Source organism: Sarcophilus harrisii, chromosome 4 (assembly GCF_902635505.1).
Source record: "Sarcophilus harrisii chromosome 4, mSarHar1.11, whole genome shotgun sequence".
Taxonomy (NCBI): domain Eukaryota; kingdom Metazoa; phylum Chordata; class Mammalia; order Dasyuromorphia; family Dasyuridae; genus Sarcophilus; species Sarcophilus harrisii.
The window spans coordinates 7,435,429-7,456,792 of NC_045429.1; the positions used below are offsets into that span (position 1 = coordinate 7,435,429).

At 35.7% G+C, this 21,364-nt stretch overlaps 1 protein-coding gene across 6 annotated transcripts in view; it reads right to left on the reverse strand.

Moving 5' to 3' along the window:
- The window catches only part of LRRC7 (leucine rich repeat containing 7), a 530,144-nt gene that overhangs the window by 86,461 nt on the left and 422,319 nt on the right, over window positions 1-21,364 (reverse strand). For all 6 annotated transcript variants that reach the window (XR_004234230.1, XM_031968892.1, XM_031968890.1 and 3 more), the window contains 3 exons: window positions 18,572-18,641; window positions 4,577-4,676; window positions 1,866-1,990 (listed from right to left, as the gene is read on the reverse strand). Coding sequence is in view for 5 of the 6 variants with exons in the window: in XM_031968892.1 (XP_031824752.1) it covers window positions 1,866-1,990; window positions 4,577-4,676; window positions 18,572-18,641 (295 nt within the window). In the remaining variant the exon portion in view is untranslated. The remainder of the gene's footprint in view (window positions 1-1,865; window positions 1,991-4,576; window positions 4,677-18,571; window positions 18,642-21,364) is intronic.

Here is a 21,364-nt window from a genome sequence, read left to right on the forward strand (position 1 = left end):
TTTAAGATTTCAGTGTAACCCATTCATCATGCCTCCATGATGACTTATTTAGAAGAATGTTTGCATTCGAATTTGTCCCAAACACATTGGCATTGGAAATGCTTAAATCAGCTACAATCAAGTAGATGGAAATTAAAAAAAAAGCAAAATCATAACAGCATTAACAACAAATCCCCCCGCCCCCCAAAATAAATTCCAAAGGAAAAAGAAAAGCTAACGTGGAAGGAAAGAAAAAAAAATTAGCAACTTAAACCAAAAGAAGAAACCCCAACCTTCCTCCCCCAAATTGCATCCCTCTCCCATAATAGCCCACCATCTAGAGGGCAGGGACCTTGTTTTGGTCTTTTCTTCTTAGTACGGTGCCTGGTACATAGAAAGTTCTTACTGATTGATGGATAAAACTCCACCTACCAAACTTCTAAATAATAGTTTGAATTGACAGTCTTTGGAAATTGCAGCAGCTCTGTTTCTCTCCTCACCTCACACACACACACCAAATCAGGTTCAATGCACTTTTCTTGTCCTCTTGGCTACTCTGTTAAGGTTGTCATTGAGAAGTGCCAGGAGTTTTGGAAATGCAGTAAAGGAGAAAATTGCTTCAGAAGTCCATGTTTTCACACATTACTATTTGTACTGGGTCTAGCATTTAAAATTCTGGGAGATAAATACCTTTTCTTTGCTTCTTTGGGGGACTCTTAATAATGATAACCTTAAATTCTGATCAGGGCTATTTCTGAAAACTGAAATAAAAATCCTCCTAAGTTATTCTGAGCCCACAATCACCAAGACACCAAGATTTTTTGCAAAATTCTCAAAACAATAAAGTTTTTTTTCCTGTTACTAGAAAAAAAGAGACCCATGCTGCATCTGTGAATGCTTAATTGCCCTGTACCAAGAAAGCACTTTGATGTTCAAAAGAAAAGTCAGGAAATGAGTGGGGTCGAAGGAAGGGTGTAGAATCAAGGGTGACCACAAAATTTGTTGGCAAGATGCATATTAAGTTACCTGCATAATTAGTCAACTAGAGTGAGAGTTGTTAGTATCTATGATGGGAAAAGTGCATAAATAATAAGAAAAAAATTTAATGGGAGATCCAAGATGTTGCCATGATGATAGAAGACACTGAAACTTGACATTGACAAAAAGTGGAAATGCATTTACATTTTTTAATTCATCTAAGTTAAATGAATTGAAAATCACTAACGGATATTTACTTAAATATCCTGTAGAGTTGACAGGTTGAGGATATTTGAAATAATGAAAACATCATCTATCAGCTTTAGCTACTCCTCTTCTTACTTACTTTGTACCCTCACATTTAAACGGATTACTAGTCTTTTCTTGACTATCTCAGTGATGTTTTCATAATAAAGTTCAACATTTGTTATATTTAGCTTCAGTTCAGTTTGTATGGTACAGTCCTTAGTAAGAAAATAAAAACCAAAGCTTCATAGTTAAGACTAAAATAAACCTCTTGAGAATCCATCTAATTTTTTCATGATGATGATGATTTTAATTAATGACAATCTGTACTTGGAAAGATCTTTTCTCATGAATTACCAGCTTGACTCTCTCTTCCTAGGGCTATGGCAAGTATCTGAAGGATCCCTCAGTCAGAGCTGGGGCAGTATGAGTAGCAATCTCGACCGGATGGGCAGATTAAGAATCGGCAAGATTCTTAATCTCGATGAAACGAGACCGTGTTGTTATCTTTAAAAATGGTTAATGGGGAAATGTATGGATTGCTTCCATTACTTCAGAGGGTCCTAATTCTTAACTCCATAAATAGCACCAATGGAAAACTGCAAGACTCCTAGAGAGGGTTGGGGAACTGAAGGCTGGAAAGCAAGACAGAGAAGCTTCACCTTCACTTTTCCAGCATTGTCGTCGTCTTCCTTTTTGTCTTCAAATTCAAAGGCAACGGTCATTCGTTGTTGTCGCTGCTCCTCCCACAGAGTAGGGTTAAAACTGTCGCTGTCTGACTGGAAATCTACAGTTACATTTCAAAGTATTATCAGAGTAAAAGTTGTTTTCTAATAGCGGGTTATCAATAATCCTTAATTAATACATTAAACAAAAAGTGTTGAAAGGAACTAAAAATTGAAAAAGAAGAAAGGGGCATAATCAACATTCCAACTGCCAGATGGCCTTCTTGCATTTTAACTTAAAACTATTATCAATTTCCATTCATCCCAAACTGGCTTTGCTTTTGAGCTTTCCAGTGTGGATAACTGGATATGCAGAAGGGAAGATGTGGAATATTTCGCACAAAACACTGTATACATATGGTTTCTTATGGAAGAAGGTACCTAGCACTTCATCCTGTTTTTGGAGAAGTGGCCCAGGTGTTTTATTTCCCCACTGTATTTGGGAATGAGAAATGGCAAGAGTTATTTGGACTTTCATGCAGACATTCCAACTATTCTATTCAAGTCTGAGGTTTAAAAATTTTTAAATGATTGATAAATATTCTATTATCATTGAAAGACTGAGCAATGTTGGTAATATAGACAGGTTGAAATTCCAAACTATGACTTTGGTCAAACTCCTTTTTTTGTCTTATAAGCCATTTGAAAAGTCTGTCTATTTGTCTGTCTGTCTATCTATCTATCTGACTATCTTATTTGTGTTCCAGAAAGCACATAATGACTAGGAGTTCAAGATTTTAAACTATATAGTCATTATCCTTATCTTCCCTGGCTTAAAATTGTTTTCTTCCCATAAAATGAAGTAAAAAAAAACCACTCTTATTCCCTTAATGTTACATCTTACTTTAATAGGTCTATATCAAATTGAGGAAGAAAATAGACATTTAATTTAAATGTCTAGTTCCAAGAAAGAGATTTGTTGAATGATTTTCCATTTTTTATTGCTAATTTCAAAGGAGAAATCGTTTGATAGAATTTTCCTGAACATGGAAATGAAAAGGAGACTACCTATACTATTAATACTACTCTACAAAAGCATATTTAGGTTTTCATCTTAAAGTAACTATTTATATAATCATTGCTGTTTTCTTTCAGAAGTTCAAAATTTCAAATATACTAAATATGGAGATAAATTTTTCAAATGGTTATTTGATTCCTGGATTCCTAAAAGCTAAAAACCTTTATAAAATAATACAAAAACTGAAGAATTCACTTATAGTTGTGAATTACAAATAAATTTTTTTTATTATAATTTAATCTTAAAACCAGGAAGATGGGCATGCCTGTTATAGAAGGATTACAAGTAGTCCTAATTCAAGTAAAATTGGATTTAAAGAGGGTTACTTTTTGAAGCAGCTCTGTCTCCCTTTTTCATTTCCTCCTTCTCTTTCTTTTACCCTTTCCTCTATTTCTGTCTCATCCTCTCTTCTCTCTATCTCTGTCTGTCTGTCTGTCTGTCTTTCTCTCTTTCTATATCTATATTTATCTGCTTCTCTTTGTCTCTCCCTCCCTCTTCTTCCTTTTCCTTCCTCCTATTTCCTCTTTCCTCCTCACCTTTCTGTCTTATTGTTTTGCTGCCTCCTTTTCCAACTCTTTCTTTTCATCTTTCAACTCTCATGTCTCCTTTCCTCTTCTCTTTCTCCTCTCCCTTTTCTTTTTCTTTTTCCTTTTCCTTTCCTCTCCTCTCTTCTCTTTTCCTCTATTCTCTTTTTCTCTTCTATCCTCTCTTCTCTTCTACACTTTTCTCCTCTTTCTCTGATTCTCTTTCTTCCTTTGTCTTTCTCTGAGTCACACACACTCTCTCTCTGAGGGTTGGAAGAAAGCTCACCTTTGTTTACTTTTATATTCCCACTCATTAGTTTGGGGGGAACATTTGCCCATGCCAGCACCTCAAGAATGAATGATCCATTTCCTTAAAAACATGAAGAATCAATAGGATTAAGGGACTACTTTCCCAGCACTTAACCTCACCCTTTAATTCTACTGATTCTTAATTTAAATTTTGAAAAAGTGCTTATTAATATTTCTTAGAAAAAATGCTTCACCTTGGGAAAGATAAGATTGTAATTCTTTGTAAAAATACCTCTTTGGGATTAATTTCTAAAGGCATCTGATGTCATGAATTCATGAGTTGTGTGGGTTGTGCTTGTCAAGCTAGGGGAATCTAAGGTTGATAACAGTTCCTTGAGAACTTGAGTTAATTCTTCTTGCCTCAGACTGATCTTGTATCATTCCATTTAACTGGGTGTCTTATTTAAAATACCCTGAGAAGGAAATTCTCAAACTTTCTTTGATTGACAACCTCCTAGATCAACAATACCTCCAGTTTGGAAGTTCCTTAATTGGCCATTTCTATTTAAGAAGGGGGGGGGATTTTTTAGAATGCTTTTGAAGAGGTTCCTTTGGACATAATGATTAGTTTGAAGAAAAAGCAGTTTTTCCTGGATGAAAACAACACCCCATTATTTTTATATACATCTATTCAATTACTAAAATGTATGACATTGACACTATCAACATATTCATAACCTTACCCATCCACAGATGCCACTGTCCAGAGGTCAAAACTAAAACAATCCCTTTACATAATAAATAATTATTATAATATTTTAGATAGTTTTTAGAAGATATTTCTGATGGTGATTTACCTTCATCACCTCGAGGTTGTTGAGGAAACATGTAGTTAGTCAATACTCTTTGTTTTGTTTCTGGGTGAGCTTCAGTTTGTAAAGGGATAAGGGCCTTTGACTGTGAACAAAGGAAAAATGAAACAGGATCAGAAAGACCAAAAAATGTATATATATGTATAAAATTGAAGAATTAAAAAAATGATATCAAATACAAGTCTTGCATTCTTCCTTCAAGGCCTTGAATGAAAAACTGAAAACAAATAGTAGTAGAGTGGGGGGAAGATAAAATATAAGGGTATATGTGATATAAATAAATATTCCTGCTGAAACACATTTCCAAGGTGTTAGGATTTCAAATTGAATGATAGTGAAAATTATTATACAAATCACAGGTATATTCTTTAATCCAAAAATGTCTTAGTCAGGTACCTCATCATGGTATAGAGAAAACTCTGGACTCCCAAAGGCTAGGCTAATGATAGGCCCTACCTAATGGAGAGGCCTTAAATAGAGTTCTGAGGATGCCTTCTGAGGGACAACTTGGCTAAGCTCAAAGATGTTCATCATCAATTGTTTTCAGGATGATGAATTTTTTGAACACGACAATCCTCAGGAGATCATAAATGTCAGAGAAAGTAGAAGTAATATCTACACAGACAAAAATCACAGAATCCTGAAGCATCAGAGACAGTACCAAGTTCAGTCTCATTGATCAGTGTCACTATAGATGTGCTCTTTTGGGGAATCTTCAAACCTAATCAAGTTATTTGTTACTTTTTAGTAAGGAAAAAACTCTTTTAGGTATAATTCTGCATGCCCATTAATTTTCAATAATCTGTTTTCTTGGGAATATATATATATAATTAATAGCTAACATATATAAAGAGCTTTAAGGTTTGCAATGTACTTAAACATATTATCTCATCTGTGATCAAATGCAATAAAAAAGTTATTACCAAATTCATGAAATTCAGAGAGAAGTTCAAAGTTTTTACATGATTTAAAATGCTATCAAGAATAGGTTATTTTGAATTGAAGCTTTATTATATGGATAAAAGATACATTTATTGACCAAGTAAGATAAAGTCTGACCTTATATAACTAAGGACATAGCAGTCCTTAGCACAGTATCCAGTATATAGAAATGTTTAAGAAATGTTTACTGAGTTGAAAAGGATTAAAAATATAAAGTCTGATTATATCAGCTAAAACTCAAGACTTCCAATAAATTTCTTTTAGAATTTATTTAAATAATTTCAAAAAAACTTATTGCATAAAATCTAAGCAATTGTGTATAATATTACAAACATATAGGTTACTTATTATTTGGAAAAACCTGTTTCACCGGATGACATTTGTTAACACAGAATAAAATTAAGGTTTTTTTTTTGATATTTCATTCCATGTAGAGATAAATCATGAACATATGAAAAATCATTATTTTAGAGACAATTTTGATGATATAATCTCTGTTCTACTCAAATTCCCACAAGAGTGAATTGTGATTTTGATGGAAGTTTCCTATGATTCAGGTCTCAAAAATAGATTCTCTATTTCACATTGATTTCAGAATGAAGTGTGACTTATAAGTATGTATAGTGATTCCTTGATGCATTGAAAAGTTCACATCATATTGATAAGATATTTTGGGTGACAGTCACAAAGTCACTCACTCGATAAGAGGAGACCCTATTTTGAGTGCAGTCACATGAATATACTTCTCATATACTTCCAAAACCGCTGTTTGAGGGTCAACTCAGCAGGTCTCTAAGAGTGACTCAGGAATCAGTCTGTGGCCTGTGCTCCTGCTTCACATGTTTATCAAGGATTTGGATAAAACAAAGATGGCATGCTGATCAAATTTCCAATGACACAAAGTTGGGAAAAGTTAATATATGGAAGAACAGGGATCCCAAAAGGTGACGAATCTCTAACTTTGAACTAAATCTAATAAGAATAAAATGAATACTGATAAATGTATGGTTTTGTAATTAGGTAAAAACATCAGTTTTACAGGGAAAAGATGAGTGATGATATCTGAAAAGGATCTGTAGATTATAATGAGCAGCCTGTTCATTATGAATCAAGATTAGGATATGGCAGCCAAAACAGTTAACCTGATTTTGAACTTCAGAGAAATGGTTGGTGTTCAGAAGGAAATAGCTATCATTCACTCCCCCTTCTCTCCTTCTCTTCTCTGGTCAGACCACCTGCAGAGTACTTTAGACACCATCATCTTTTAGAAGAGAATCTAGAGGAGGGTGATCAGGATGGCCTAGGACCACAAGATCACATAACATGAACATCTTTTCTTTTCTTTTTTTTTTTAAATTAAAGCTTTTTATATATACATGTATAATTTTCAACATTCACCCTTACAAAATTTTGTTTTCTAAAAATTTCCCTCCCTTTTCTCCATCCCCCCAGATGGCAAGTAATCCAAGATATGTTAAACATGTCCAATTCTTCTATTAATATTTCCACATTGATCAGGTTGCACAAGAAAAATCAGATCAAAAAGGGAAAAAAATGAGAAAGAAAACAAAATGCAAACAAACGACAATAAAAAGAATGAAAATACTGTGCTGAGGCTTTGTAGAAGCTACCTTATGTCTGAGCCTGCTCTCTGTAGGAACTGCAGAGAGAAAAAGGGAAATGCACGACCAGGTCACAGGATGTGTGAGGAGAGGTATATTTTGTGATTGAAACTTCTAGTCTCACTCTACAAATATCCCCTTATACAAAATGTCCCTTTAAAAAGCTAATTAATATAAGTGGTTAAAGGAAAGGGAGCCATTAAGAATTGTAAACTAACAACGAATAAATGAATAAAGCATTGATTAAGGGCTTATTCTGTGCCGAGCACCAGGGTTCCAATAGAAAAGTTGAACAGCCCCTTCCATCCAGGAGCTCTGCAGGGAGATAATACCATGAAAGGTTTCAACTACAGTCATGTGGGAAGGTCCTGTGGTCCTCAGGAAGCAAAGCAAGAGCTCATATCTCTTCTTGAAGACATTTCCTGTCCATTTCTGATGAACCATTTGATGACCAAGGACTTTTCTTTCTGAGTCTATTTGCTGTTGCTTTAGCACCTGCAGAAGAAAATCCAGGCTACATCTTCATTGGGACCGCTTCTTAGAATGGTGGAAGAGGGCCCTGGGATGGAAACCTGGCTATTCTCAAGGTAGGTTCAGGGTCCTGGGCTATCCCCATTGCAATTTAAAGAGAGAGTGGTCAAAGTTGGGGGTTTAAGAATATGTTATAGTGGGTGCTAGAGCTAATGGAATTAAAGGAAAATCATCCCATCTCTTCAAATTCTAGATTTGTCCAGGCCAGCTCTAGGCTGTATAGCATTTCACTACAAAGTAATTGAAAGTCCCTTGTATGGAAGAGGGATTTGGCTGATCCAGGGAAGAAGTGGGTGGCAGTTCCTAGGAATCAGATTTAGTATTGATGAAAAGAAAACTTCCAAAGAATTAGGATAATGGGAAGGGCCACCTAAGGAAAGGATAGAACTTCCCTTGTTGGAATTGTCCTCATTATTTGGAAAATCCTAGTAGCTGCTTAAAGATCTTTAAGCCAAGATGTAGAGGACATGCTAGTTGGCAAAATAATTACAATACAAATATTGACATTTGTGTGATGATTTAGGCCAGTGAAACACTTTCCAGACAATCCTTCTGACCGTTCTGAGAGGCAGCTCTCTAGGATTGATTATCTCCATTTCACAGGTAAAGCAACTTCCCCTAGAAGCATACCCCCAGTAAGTTTCAAAGGCAGAATTTGAATCTAGTGCTCTTTTGCCTCCAAATCCAGGATTCTTTCCATTGTAGCCACAAGTTCCTATGATTGTGAATCACCCAGGTAACTGGAGGGAAAAAAATCATGGAGGGAAGTAATGCATGATCAAGCTGAAAACGTAGAATGGTATACCCCATTTTAGAGGCACAATGGAGGAGTTTGTAAGGTAATGGAGACCCAAAGAAGATGTTTGAGTCAAGGAGTGCCATATACTTATTCATTAATGAATCAATCAGCAAGGCACACACACAAGGCTCTGTGTGTGAAGAACAAAGAGAAGGTCAGTTTGGCTAGGTTGCAAGTGATGGAAGAAGAGTAATTGGTAAGGAAGTCGGAGAGACAGGCTAAGGTCAAGTTGCAAAGGGCTTTCAAGGCTAAAGATGAATCTAGATCTTATCCTCAAATCAAAAGAAAACTACTGGAACTGAATGGGTGGGTGAATGCCATCTTCCTAATTGCATCTAAGCAAAATGACTCTGGTCAATAAATGGACAGATTGAAATACAGAGAGACTTAAGGTAGAGAGACCGATGTTCAAGAAACAGTTGCGACAGTCTAGAAAAGATATGAGCATTAAACTAAGATAGTGGCTACATGAGTGAAGATATTTATTTTTTTAATTAAAGTTTTTTATTTTCAAAATATATACATGGATAATTTTTGACATTCACCCTTACAAAATCTTGTGTTTTAAAGTTTTTCCCTCTCTTCTCTCCAGCTATGTTAAACATCTGTAATCTAAATATATTTGAGGGGAGATTAGAGGTAAACACAGCAAGCTTTTGTAATTAGTGGCTCTGAGGTTATGAAGAAGGAGTTGAGGATCATTGTAAGATTATAAATGTACAGGACTGGTTGAATGGCACATCTTTTCTAGAAAAAGGGGGGGTGGGTTTTGAGAAAGAGAATCTAGTTCTTATGTTGCGTTTGCCGCTTCTCAGGGAATCCAGATAGAGATGGTATCCATCAGGCAACTGGGGATGCTGAACTGAAACTCTGGAGGAAGAGTTGGGTATATAGAACTGTGAATCATCTACATAGATATTATATCTTTAAAAATGATGAAATTAGGGAAGATGTAGCTATGAGAAGACAAAGTCTTGGGGGACACCCCAGTGAGGAAGGGTGATATTGGTGATGATGCAGTGATAGGAAGGAAGCATTTTGGGAAGAGAGGGAAAGGAACACATATCTACTTAGTGCCTAATATGTGCCAGATATTAAGGTATCTTTACAAATAAATACCTCATTTGTTTGGATGAGGAGTATGGGAAAACTTGTCTAAGAGTATGGTGGCAATCAGGTTAGAAAGGAGGGGACAGATTATGAGATCATAAGCAGGATTTTAAACATAATAATCCTTTGAACTATTTTATATTACTTTTAGATAATAGAATTTGTTACTAATCCTCATTTTTGATATTTATATGGTATGGATGAAAATGAAAAACGAATAGAGTGCAAGATTCTGGGAGTAGTTTTATAGGAAAACATTTTACATAGGTATGTATCTATAGACAGCTATGTATATACACACTTATAGATATATCTATGTATATGATTCTTCATCTTGTCATATCCGACTCATTGTGACCCCATTTTGGGTTTTCTTGTCAAAGATGCTGGTGTGCTTTGTCATTTCCTTTTCCAAAATAATTAAAAGCTAGCAAAAAAGTAATATGAAGATCTACTTCTCATTTCTACAATACTTACATAATCTTCTGCTTGGTATCCCTGATTTAAGACTCTCTCTGCTCTAGTCTACCCTTTCCTCAACTATCAAATGAACTTTCTAAACCTTTGGTCTCACCACATCTTCCCCTCTGCTTCATCCTTTACTCTATTCAATCACCCAGTTACTTTCAAATCAAATATAAGATCCTGTTTGTCTTCCTGAGTCTTTCCTAACCTGGACCTGTTCTACCTTGCCTATCGTCTTATACCCTGTTCTTCTGTAAGTATTATATAATCCAGTGCCGCTGACCTCTTTGCTTTTCTCATAATGACGCTCCGTCTCCTGATTTCAGGAGTTTCCACTAGCTGGAATTTTCTCTCTCTTTGACTCTATGTCCTAGCTTCCCTGACTTCCTTCCAGTCTCAGTTAAATCCCAGTTTTTAAAAGTAACCCATCTAATTCCCTTTCATTCTAGCTCCTCCTCTCCAATTTCTCCTGTCAATGTCTTCTTTATAAATACTTGTTTGCATATTTTCTTTCCCATTAAATTGTAACTTTTGATGCAGAAAATGTGTGGTTTTTTTTTTTTTTTGGTTCTTTCAGGTCCCCAGAATTTAGCATAATATCTGGCACCTTAAGTAAGGACTTAAGAAATGCTGTCAACTTGACATAATTTGGACTGGTGAGCCAAAACCACTAATTTAATACATTTTTCTATTAGTTCAATGTACTAATAAAGATGTAATATAAGACTATCTATCTCAAGATCTATCTACTTATCTTCATACAAACATCCATAGTTTCATGAGGGAAGTGATTCTTTCACATGAAAACTTTTTTCCTCTCTTAGAACTTAGAACAGTTCACACAATAGAAAATAAATAAACTTTTGCTGAATTGAATCAAACATAAAGTTATAAAAATTGATAAAAGAAGACCCAGAAATGAAGAATAAAAGGGAAAGATGGGAGGAAGGAGACTAAAGACTCATTTCAGGACCTATTCTTCCATGAATATTTCATAGGCAAAATGTAGCCTACAATTAACCTTCATTGACTTGAATTATTATAGTAATTTAAAAATTTATATTACACATGTATTCCTCATGCTTGAGATCTCTTATGTAACTTCATATGCCATTTGATTAAATATCATTTATTAAATCAATTAAGCAATTGGTAATCATTTATTAAGAACCTAGTGGGGTTCAAGAACTGCCCTAGGTGCTAGGGACAAAGACAAAATATGAAATAATCCCCATTCTCGAGGAGCTTACATTCTATTAGGGAGTGTGTGTGTGTGTGTGTGTGTACTACAGGAAGGACATTAATAGTTGGAAGATTTGGGAAATTGTGAGTGCAGAAAATGATCTTAAATGAAAAAAAGGATTGAAAGGATGGTGGGAAAGAGAGGACACAATGTAGTTATGAGAGATGGGCTAGGGAATGGGAACAGCCTTGAGGCAGAGAAACAAACCAGAAAGCTATTTTACCCATGTAGGCATGAGGTATTGAGGGCTTGCCTTAGAACTGTGACTGTTAGGGAAGAGAAAAGGGGAATATTGGATGATTTCATAAAGGTAAAATCAACAGAACTTGTTAACAGATTGGACAGAGAGAGTCAGAAAGCTAAGTTAAGGATGACCCCTTGACTAAGAGCCTCGTGATTGGGAAGATGGTTAGGCCCTTGAAAATAACAGTGAAGTTAAAGGAAATAATGAAGTGAGTTTTGGACATGGTGATTAAGGTTATCTATAAGACATCCAGTACAAGATATCCAATAAGTGGTTGGAGATTGGAAGCTAAAGGTCAATAGAGAGATAAGGATTAGATAAAAAAAATCATTAGTGTAGAAATGATCATTGAATTTTTAGCAGGTGACGAGATCACCAAACCAGAGTATGGAGGAATAAGGGAAGAGGGCCCAGGACAGAATTCTGGGGGTTACCCACCATTAGTAGGTGTGACTTGTATGAAGGTCTTGCAAAGAAGACTCTAAGGAGAAGTTGATAAGTAAAAGGAATATTAGCTAAGAGTAGTTTCATGGAAACCAAGTAGATGATGTTTGACAATGCTAAAGTCTGCACAGACATCAAGAAGAATGAGACTTTAAAAAAAAGGCAATTAGATTTTTCAGCTAGGAGATCATTGATCGTTTTGGAGAGAGTAGTTGCAATTCAATGAAGAAGCTGGTAGTCACAATATAAAGATTTTAGAAGAGAGTGGGAGAAAAATGGTGGAAGAACTGATTGCAGAGTATCTTCTCAAGTTTAGCTACAAAGAGGAAGAGAAGTTTAGGACCACTGGGTTCAGATGACCTAGTGAGGATTTTTTGAGGATGGGGGCTACATGGGAATGTGTATAGGCAGTAGTCTACACAATAGGAGAGATTGATGATTAGTGAGAAAATTTGGAAGATAGAGGGGACAATCTCTGGGGGAAGATGGAACAGAATAGGATGATTTTGTACCAGAGAAGTTTATCGTGGCAAGGAGAAGGGTCATCTCTTCATGTGAAATAGGAGTCAAGGAGAATTAGCTGCAGGCACTTGAAGAGATGAGAAAGAGGGGAAAAAAGGGTGTCTTAGTGAGTGACCTTTTAATTCTTTCAGTGAAATATGAAGCAAGATTCTCAGGGTGAAGCAATGGAAGGTTTAAAGAGGGATGAATAAGTTTAGAAAAGCCATCTTATTGAATGCCCAGTTGAGATTATGTAACATAAATTGCTAGTGGATTTAGTTTATATTTTTCTCCAGCTTTATTCAAAAATATCTGAGTAGGAGTGAAGGCAATAAATGGTGACAGGAGAAGGGAGGAAGGAAATTTAGGGAAGAGGAAAATGTAGAGTTGAATTGGTTCACCAAGGAGTCAATGGAGAAGGAAGGACAGTAAAGTCAGTAATAAGTGATGACCTACTAGAAAGAATTAAATGAAATGATATGCTGAGTGAAACAAGAAGAACCAGGAGTGAAGTGTACACAAGAACAAGATTGTGTGATGATCAACTCTGAAAGACTTGATTCTTCTCAGTAGTTCAGTCATCCATGGCTATCTCAATAAACTTTGGGCAGAAAATACCATCTGCATCCAGACTGAAGGCTATAGAAAATGAATGTAAATCAACACATGATATGTTCATTTTTTTCTTTTTTTCTTTTGCTTTTTTCTCTCTTGGTTTTCCCCTTTTATTCGGATTTTTTTCTCCCCATAAATAAATGTGTATCTTAAAAAAATTAATGTACATGTAAAACCAGGATAAAGAAAACAATAAAAAAAAACAAAAAAAGAGAAATTTAGCAAGAACCTGGCATATGATAAACCATAAATAAATAAATAGATAAACAAACAAACGAATGAATGAATAAACAAACAAACAAAAAATAAATAAAGGGGGAAAAAGTGATGGCCTAGAAAAGAAATGAGCTGAGGGAGTGAATGTAACAGTATTTGGAGTTGCAAAGCAGAGGAAGAGATCAGATGACAACAGACTATGGTCAGAGAAGGGAATTTCAGATTTCATGAATAAAGAAGTAATATATTTGTGGATGATGGCAAGATCAAGGTATCTTTGGTGGTTCATGGAAAATGACTAAATTAAGGAAGTGGGAGGGTAGGGTGTTTAAAAGAATAGTAATGTGTATGTTGAAGCTCCTTTAATGAAGACAGGAGAAAGATCGTAAGCCAAGTACTAACTTTTTCAGAAATGATCAACAAGAACTACGAGAAGTTTGATTAGGTGTTAGACATAGAACCTAAAAAAAGCTACTGAGTAGCAATTACTGAGTAATTGTGATTGGTTGGTTGGTTGGTTGTTGTCCTTTATTCTCCAAGAGGACCAAAATGACATTATTATTTTGAATAAAAGTACAGTGACTACGGCTGATCAGATTAATGTGAACTCAGAAGGCTCTACAACAGGCCAGGCACAAATAAGCTAAATGAAAATAAGGAGAGGCTGGAAATTGAATAGTAGAGCAAAGTCTTTCAGCTACCATACCTCATCCAATGAGTTGAGTGGGATCAATTAAAGTGTAACCAGAGAAAAGGGCAGCCAGCAGCCTGGGTCATTGAGAGGGAGCCAATTCTCAGTGAAAGCCAAAGATGGAAGTGTGAGAGAGGAAAAGATTCAGGATGAAAGCAAATTTGTTATCCACGAAGCTGACATTCCAGAAAACCCAGTAGAAGGGGTGGGTATCTTTTGAGTGGATGTTGAGGGGTTTAGGTCGAGGGGAATGGGAACAGAGGAGCTAAGGATATACTTACTCTTGGGCAGACTATGAAACCATTCTAAGATTAAGTTCTTCAATTGTAAAAAGGAGTGAGTTTAGATGGTCTTTATGGCTTTTCTTAGTTCTCTCTATTATGCTAATATATAGAACTGAAGGTTAGGGCCGTGATTAGGGCTGGATTTATAGACTTAATGTCATGTGAATAGAGGCAATAATTAAACCTACGGATGTTAATGATGCCATCAAGTGAAAGAGAATAAAGAGGGACCTTGGGGAACACTCATGTGTAAGAAGTGTGGTATGGATCATAAAACCAAAAGGAGAAAGGATTTAGGAATAGAGGGTGAACAATATTGAATGCAGAAGATAGATCAGGAAGGACAAAGACTCAAGAAAGACCATCAGACTTACAATTAAGAGGTCACTGGAGCCTTTGAAGAGAGGAATTTCTGTTGCATGAGAGGGGAGAGGAAGTAGAGGCAACAAGAGTGGCAGATTTTTTTCCCCTAAAAGTTTGAGAAAGGAAGGAGTGTGTGATATAATAATGAGAGTCTAGGAAAGTTTTGTTAAGGACAGTGCAGAATTGGGCACCTAGACTTTAGGGAAGGAATCATTAAATAAAGATTAGTGGTTAGAGTCGGGAGTCAAGAGGGTTGGGGTTGGGGGTAGGGTTAGAATTAGGGATGATTGAGGGGGTAATCTGCAAGACAAAATGGCAGGATATGGGATCAAAGGTATTATTGGCCATGATAGCCTCTGAGTGACTAGTCAAAGTGCACACCTTACTGTGAGCTCTTTAGTTAGGGTTTTCAATAGGTGCTATACCAAATTGTACCTAGAACCTAAGTATCATTTTTAGGGGACTCATGCAGGAAAATGGATTTCCTATGGGTTCTCTGTGTATTCATTGAAACCTATTTACACAACTTTCCCTTTTCTTGCTCAGAATTATTTCTTTCAGGATTTTATTGTTGGCTTTCTATCACCCACAATTGTTTTTTAAATGTAAAATGTCTACCTATCCTTTTCCTTAATTCTTTGAAATTCGTTCTTCTAAACCTAGAGTGCACATAAGTTTCTCTCTAGATTTCATCTTTTAGATCTCAGATCCTATTTTGCATCCCCATTCCACTTCCTCTCACTCATTCCTATAATTTCATCTCTATAATCAATTCCTCCTTGTTAGTGAGGATCAGGCTCAGAATGGATTTCTCCTTTTCAGATTATTCCAATTTTGAAGGATTAGATTGTCTTTAAAACAAGCCAAGAAATTGTTGGTGTTTTTGTTTTTGGCGTGCATGCACAAACGCACTCTTTTTATTCCAAAGAGTGTTTTAACTGAACTTCTCTAGCACTAATATTAATAATGGCCAGCTTTTACATAGTCCCTCCTTTTAGCCAAGCAGTCAAACTACTAAACAATTTACAAATATCCATTTTGCTTGTTCTTCACAACAATTCTACGAAGTATAGATGAGGGATCTGAGACAGGTAGAAGTTTAGTGGCTTTTCCAGGAGCATACAGCTAGTAGAGTGTATGAGACTGGATTTGAATTCAGATCTTTCTGGCTTCAGGCTCAACAGTCTGAGCTCTCTCAACTAGCCTGATATTCAATGGCCTTTCTTATCACACGTCACTCTGCCGGGGTGGGGGGGGGGGGGATCTGCTTTCCAGCTTCTCCTTTCTTCCCTTTTTCTGCCAAGGGATCTGTACTATTTTCTGATAACAATAGCACATAGTTCTCTGCCTACACTAATTTTCATTCAAATGCTCTCCACTGGTTACCTCTCTTTCCTGTTTTGTCATATTATCACATCTTTTGAATATACAATTTTCAATGAATCTCATCTTTTCTCTATCAAAGAAGAAAATGCATCTTTTCAGAGATATGGTCCCTATATGTCATCCCTCCAAATTCTGGTGATATCTAAGCAGTCACATTGGCTTCCTGTGTTAAGCTTGATAGTTCGGTTTTCTGATTATTCTGCTACCCAGCTTCTTTTCCCAGACTGCCTTCATTGTGCTGATGCCATGGAAGCACATACACAGTACTCTAACTATCCCTGTCTCTTGCTACTTGACTGACCCATCTCCTTTTGAAGTCATCCTTCTCTCTGATGACATCCTTTACACCAGTCTTCTGGGACAATTGTCTGGGACAAGTTGTTGCAGACTGCTAATGATCACAATACCTCTTCTCTTTGACATTTGGTGGAAATGATAGTTAATTCTTGAGAGACTTGCAGTCAAATTGTGTCACTGGATGATTATTGATGTTATCAAGATGAGCTATTATTTCTGAAAGAAGCTTGAGGTCATTTAAAACATGGTTTTGTGAAGGCAAAGCCATCCCACTTTTCAGCTATGGTTAAATTCTGAGCGCAGCCCACTAGTGGCTGTCTGAGATATATACATTGCTGGAACAGCTATATGGGTTATACATTTAGCTGAGTATCCTCATCTGAATGAGAGAAATTTTTCATCCACCTGTTTTTTCCTGGTGAATAGAGAATACTCTTCTGAGGGAATAGGGATCTCCTGTAGGCAGTCCTGTAGGGTTGTAGGGCTCGCAATGAGTACAATATTGTCCACAAAACTGAGCATTTGGAAGACCTCCCTAACTATAGAAAATTTCTCTTCAGTTTGGACCCTATACTAGCCAGAGTAATAATAATAATAATAATATAACAAATATTAGCTAGCATTTGCGTAGCAGAGTAAGACTTGCAAAACGTTTTATAAATTTCCCATTTTATCTCCTTGACATCTTCTATGACAGTGGCAAGCAACTTTGGTGAGAATATAAATTCTATTTTATGCCTTATTTCCTATTCATTTGAGGAATGTTGGACAATATTATCTCTGGGATTATATTTTGCATAATAATCTTATGATTGTGACATGTGGAAGACATCATGTTTTCTTTAAAAAAAAACTTTACAGTGATCTTTTGCTCTAGCGATTAAATGTTTTTTTATGGAGACAACAATAGAAGCACAATGAAATTAGATACTTTCCATATTTTAGTTAACTGTGTGATTATAAAAAAAAATCTGGTTAGTTTTAGATCACTGCTGACAAAAACCTTACCATTTACTTTGCAAATATTCATCAGAGACATCTTTAATGTATGTGTAAATCCTTCTCATACAGATTTGCAGAGATGGGTCTAGTAATAATATTTTCTTAAACAATTTTTTTAGCAATAATATGTGCTATTATTTCCCCGAGTTATATTGATTTTGTTCTTTGCTCTAATAGCTTGTTGATCTGACTGTACACAGACAGCTGCTTTTATAAATGGTTCCTACATGAGCGATTAGTTGTTCCTTGTACATTGAAATATAATCAATTTAATGTGTGTGATGCTATTTAATGCTTATTATGTCTAGTTTCTCCTGACTCCACAATGAAAGTTTTCATAATAGATTTGCATAAAATTTACTTGCAATTGACAAGTTTTTGACCTCTCATTTCTTATTCTGAAACCCTATTTTCTACCATGCTTTTCATTGGACTCTATTGTAAGCTCTGTGTTTGTCATCAAGAATTCAACATGTAATTCATACACTTCTAGCATATGTGCATTTAATTTAAAGGATCTTATAAAATTTCTCTCCTTTTTCATCCTCTTATGTGGATATTATGGAGAAGCTATAATTATTTTCATGATGGCTTATTTGCATTTGCCTTTTGTCAATAGTGTGATGCCATAGACAAAATATTCCATAAAATTATGCCTTATTTTTCTTTTTGATACATTCCCTTTCCTTTATTTCCATCTACAAGAATCAATGAACTTTCCTTCTACTTATTTGATATTTCCTTTCATTTTCTGGTTTTATTTATATTGATAATGTCAGAATTGATATGATTCACTATGTCCTTTAGTTGTATGTCATCTAGAAGCATAGATGGCTAAGCTGATGTTTGTTCCATTTTTTTGTTTGTTTGTTGGATGGCCCAAGCTAACCTGGTCCTTGAGAAGCAGACAAGAGCAGTTGTCAGGATTGTACTGAAGCCTTTCCTGCATGGTGAAATCAGACATGGTTGGGGCTCTGCTTATGGTCTTGGTGAATCTGGGTCTTCTGACATGTTATGATGAGGTGCTGAAACAGGGCTCAGTGGAACTCATCAAACAGAACTTTATCTACTTAACACGTGATTTAAAATGATTTCACTTTCCTCTCAAACATAATTTATAATCCACATCTTGTTTTACCAATAGTCTCAGATATTAGAGTTCACTCAGATTTTGATGACTTGTTAATCTTTTATTTATAAGGAGATAATTCTTAAAGGTTCTTACTTGATTGTCCGAAAGCCACAAAGCAGCAAGCTCCTTCAGTTTGGTAAATGAGAATGGTAAATTCTTCAGCCTGCAAATAAAACAATATTTTAACATTATGGATGAATTATGGACACAAGCACCTTTGTTTTATGAGAACATATTTTAAATAGCTATATTCCATGATTACTCTCCAAATTCTAGCAGAACATATTCAATCTAGGTACCCCAATATGATGGAAAGGGTACTGGCCTGGGAATCAGGAGGCCTGGGCCCTCATCTTGATTCTAGAATCAAATAGTCAACACTATGGGTATTCATGGAGGGTTACAGGACTTATAAGAGATCATCTAGTCTGTTGCCATCATTATAAAGATGAAGAAACATGGCCCAAGAAGTGAATCATACAATGAAATGTGTCAGGATATATATCTGGGTAGCTAGATGATGCAGTGGATAGAGTACCAGGACTGGAATCAAGGGGATGAGTCTTCCAGAGTTCAAATCTGGCCTCAAAATTACTGAATGACTCTGAATATGTCACAATTCTCTGCCTCAGCCTCCTCATCTGCAAAATGAACTGGAGAAGAAAGTGGCAAAGCGCTTCTGTGTCTTTGCCAAGAAATTTCCAAATGGGATCATGAAGAGTTGGACATCACTGAAAACAACTGAACAATAACAATTTGATAGAGAATACTATAAATTATTAAAAGGTAATTGAGATGGAATAAAATTCTAGAAAGATTCTTAGTTATGTCACGCTGGACAGCTTGTGTTTTAGAATATATGGTTTGTTTTCTCATTAGCAGGCAGTGAGCATCTATGGATATATTTGAGCTCACATCTTCTTCGCTCTGGGTCTCATTGTGCTGTCAAGAAGCTGATTTGGCTCTTTGTTATATTATTATTTTTCATTGTGTTGGTTAATAAATTTAGACAGCACACTTTTCTATTAATACTTTAGGTATCTTCCTATTGAATTCATTGAGTTTTGTTTATTTGTTCATTTGTTTTTGTTTTTGATGAGGCAATTGGGATTAAGTGACTTGCCCAGGGTCATAGAGCTAGGAAGCTTTAAATGTCTGAGTCCAAATTTGAATTCAGGCTTTCCCAACTTTAGGGTTGGTGCTCTATCCACTACAGTGCCACCTAACGGCTAAATGTGAATAAATGTGAGAGATATAGCCAGTTGTTTGAGTGTTCATTTAAAAAGTGAAATTATGAATATAAAAATCTATAATTAATCCTCATAAGAAGAGAAAGCTACCTAAGATCATATTTATTCAGTTTTGATGGAAATCTAACTTCATTTACTACTAGAGGTCTCTGGGAGTAAAAAAAGCTAGTGCCATTTTTCACAGGGGGGCAGTCAGGTTCTGAAGTAGATAAAAGTGCTGGGCTTGGACTCTTCTTGAATACAAATCTGGCTTCAGTCACTTATTAGATCCATAACCTTGTGTAAGTCACTTAATCATATTTGCTTCAGTTCTTCCATCTGTAAAATGAGCTGGAGAAGAAAATGCAAACAGTTCTGGTATATCTGCTAAGAAAATGTTAAATGGGGTTATAAAGAGTTGGACAAAATGAAAATGACTGGACAAAAACCCAATGTTTTTTTTACAACATTATCTTAATGTTATGTCATATAACTTTAAAAAATCCAAAAACTGATTTGTATTTAAAGAATTGTTTTCAAATTAAACAAATATTTATAAAGGATATTCTCTGATATTATAGTAACAACCACAGATTAAACAAACTTCATTTCACTCTTATGATCAATGGCTCAGGAAACTTTTTCCATATACTAAAAGCAAGACAGAGGTTTTTATATACGCTGCACTAAATTAAAGTCATCAACCCTTTTCTAAAGACTAATCTTTCAAATATGGAAATAGCTTATATGATTAAATAGATTGAAGTCCCCCTGGCATTCCTTGACTCCCCCAAAATATATGTCTGCTCATTTCCTTGTCTTTCTCTTCAGGGGAGCAGGAATTCCAGTGAGACCAGGAGGGATTTCATATTACATTCAATTTGAGCTTAGCAAGATCTTCAGTTTCACTTTTTTTGAATTAATTAATGTTTGTCAAGAAGGAGAAAACACCCACATGGAAAAGCATCAAGGACTTAATTTTAGAAATTCATGTAATTCATAGTTACCTTTAAATAAAAGTAACAAGCTGTTTGGAAGTCTCTAATGAGTCATACCATCCACCCAAATGTTAACAGTACATTCGACATAAGCTCCCTCTTTGACTTAAAGAGGTGGCTTTCCACAAGCTTGGATTCTCATTCCAAATCTGGACTTTGATTTCTTTTGTATTATTTTATGACACTTTGGTGTTCCTTTAGTTTCTGTTATGGTTTGGGGACATTGTGCCACTGGTATTTATGCAAAAATAAGCTTTTGCTGAATAAATTGTTGAGGACATTAGGTTCTGAGGTTATGGCAGAAAAAATGTTTTGGCTCCAATATGTTCTTATGGAGTAATTCATTGAATTCTTGGTCTCTTTTTAGGTCTCTCTGTAAGGGGCTGAAACTCTTGAGTTGATGCACTGAGGTTGGACAACTGAGCACTTAAGGCTAATTACCAATTGGACAATACTCTATAAGCACATGCTTGGAAAATGGCCCTTCCCACTATTCTGTGCTGGCTCAATAATTGGTGTATACAGAGGATTGTAGGAGGGACTAGGGGGTGGGGTAAGACTAGCCAGGGTCACTTCTGGGCAGAAGACAAAGAGAAGAGGTTGTGGAGATCCTGCATCCATCCAATTCACTTCTATCCCTAAAGACTAAGGACTTTTGC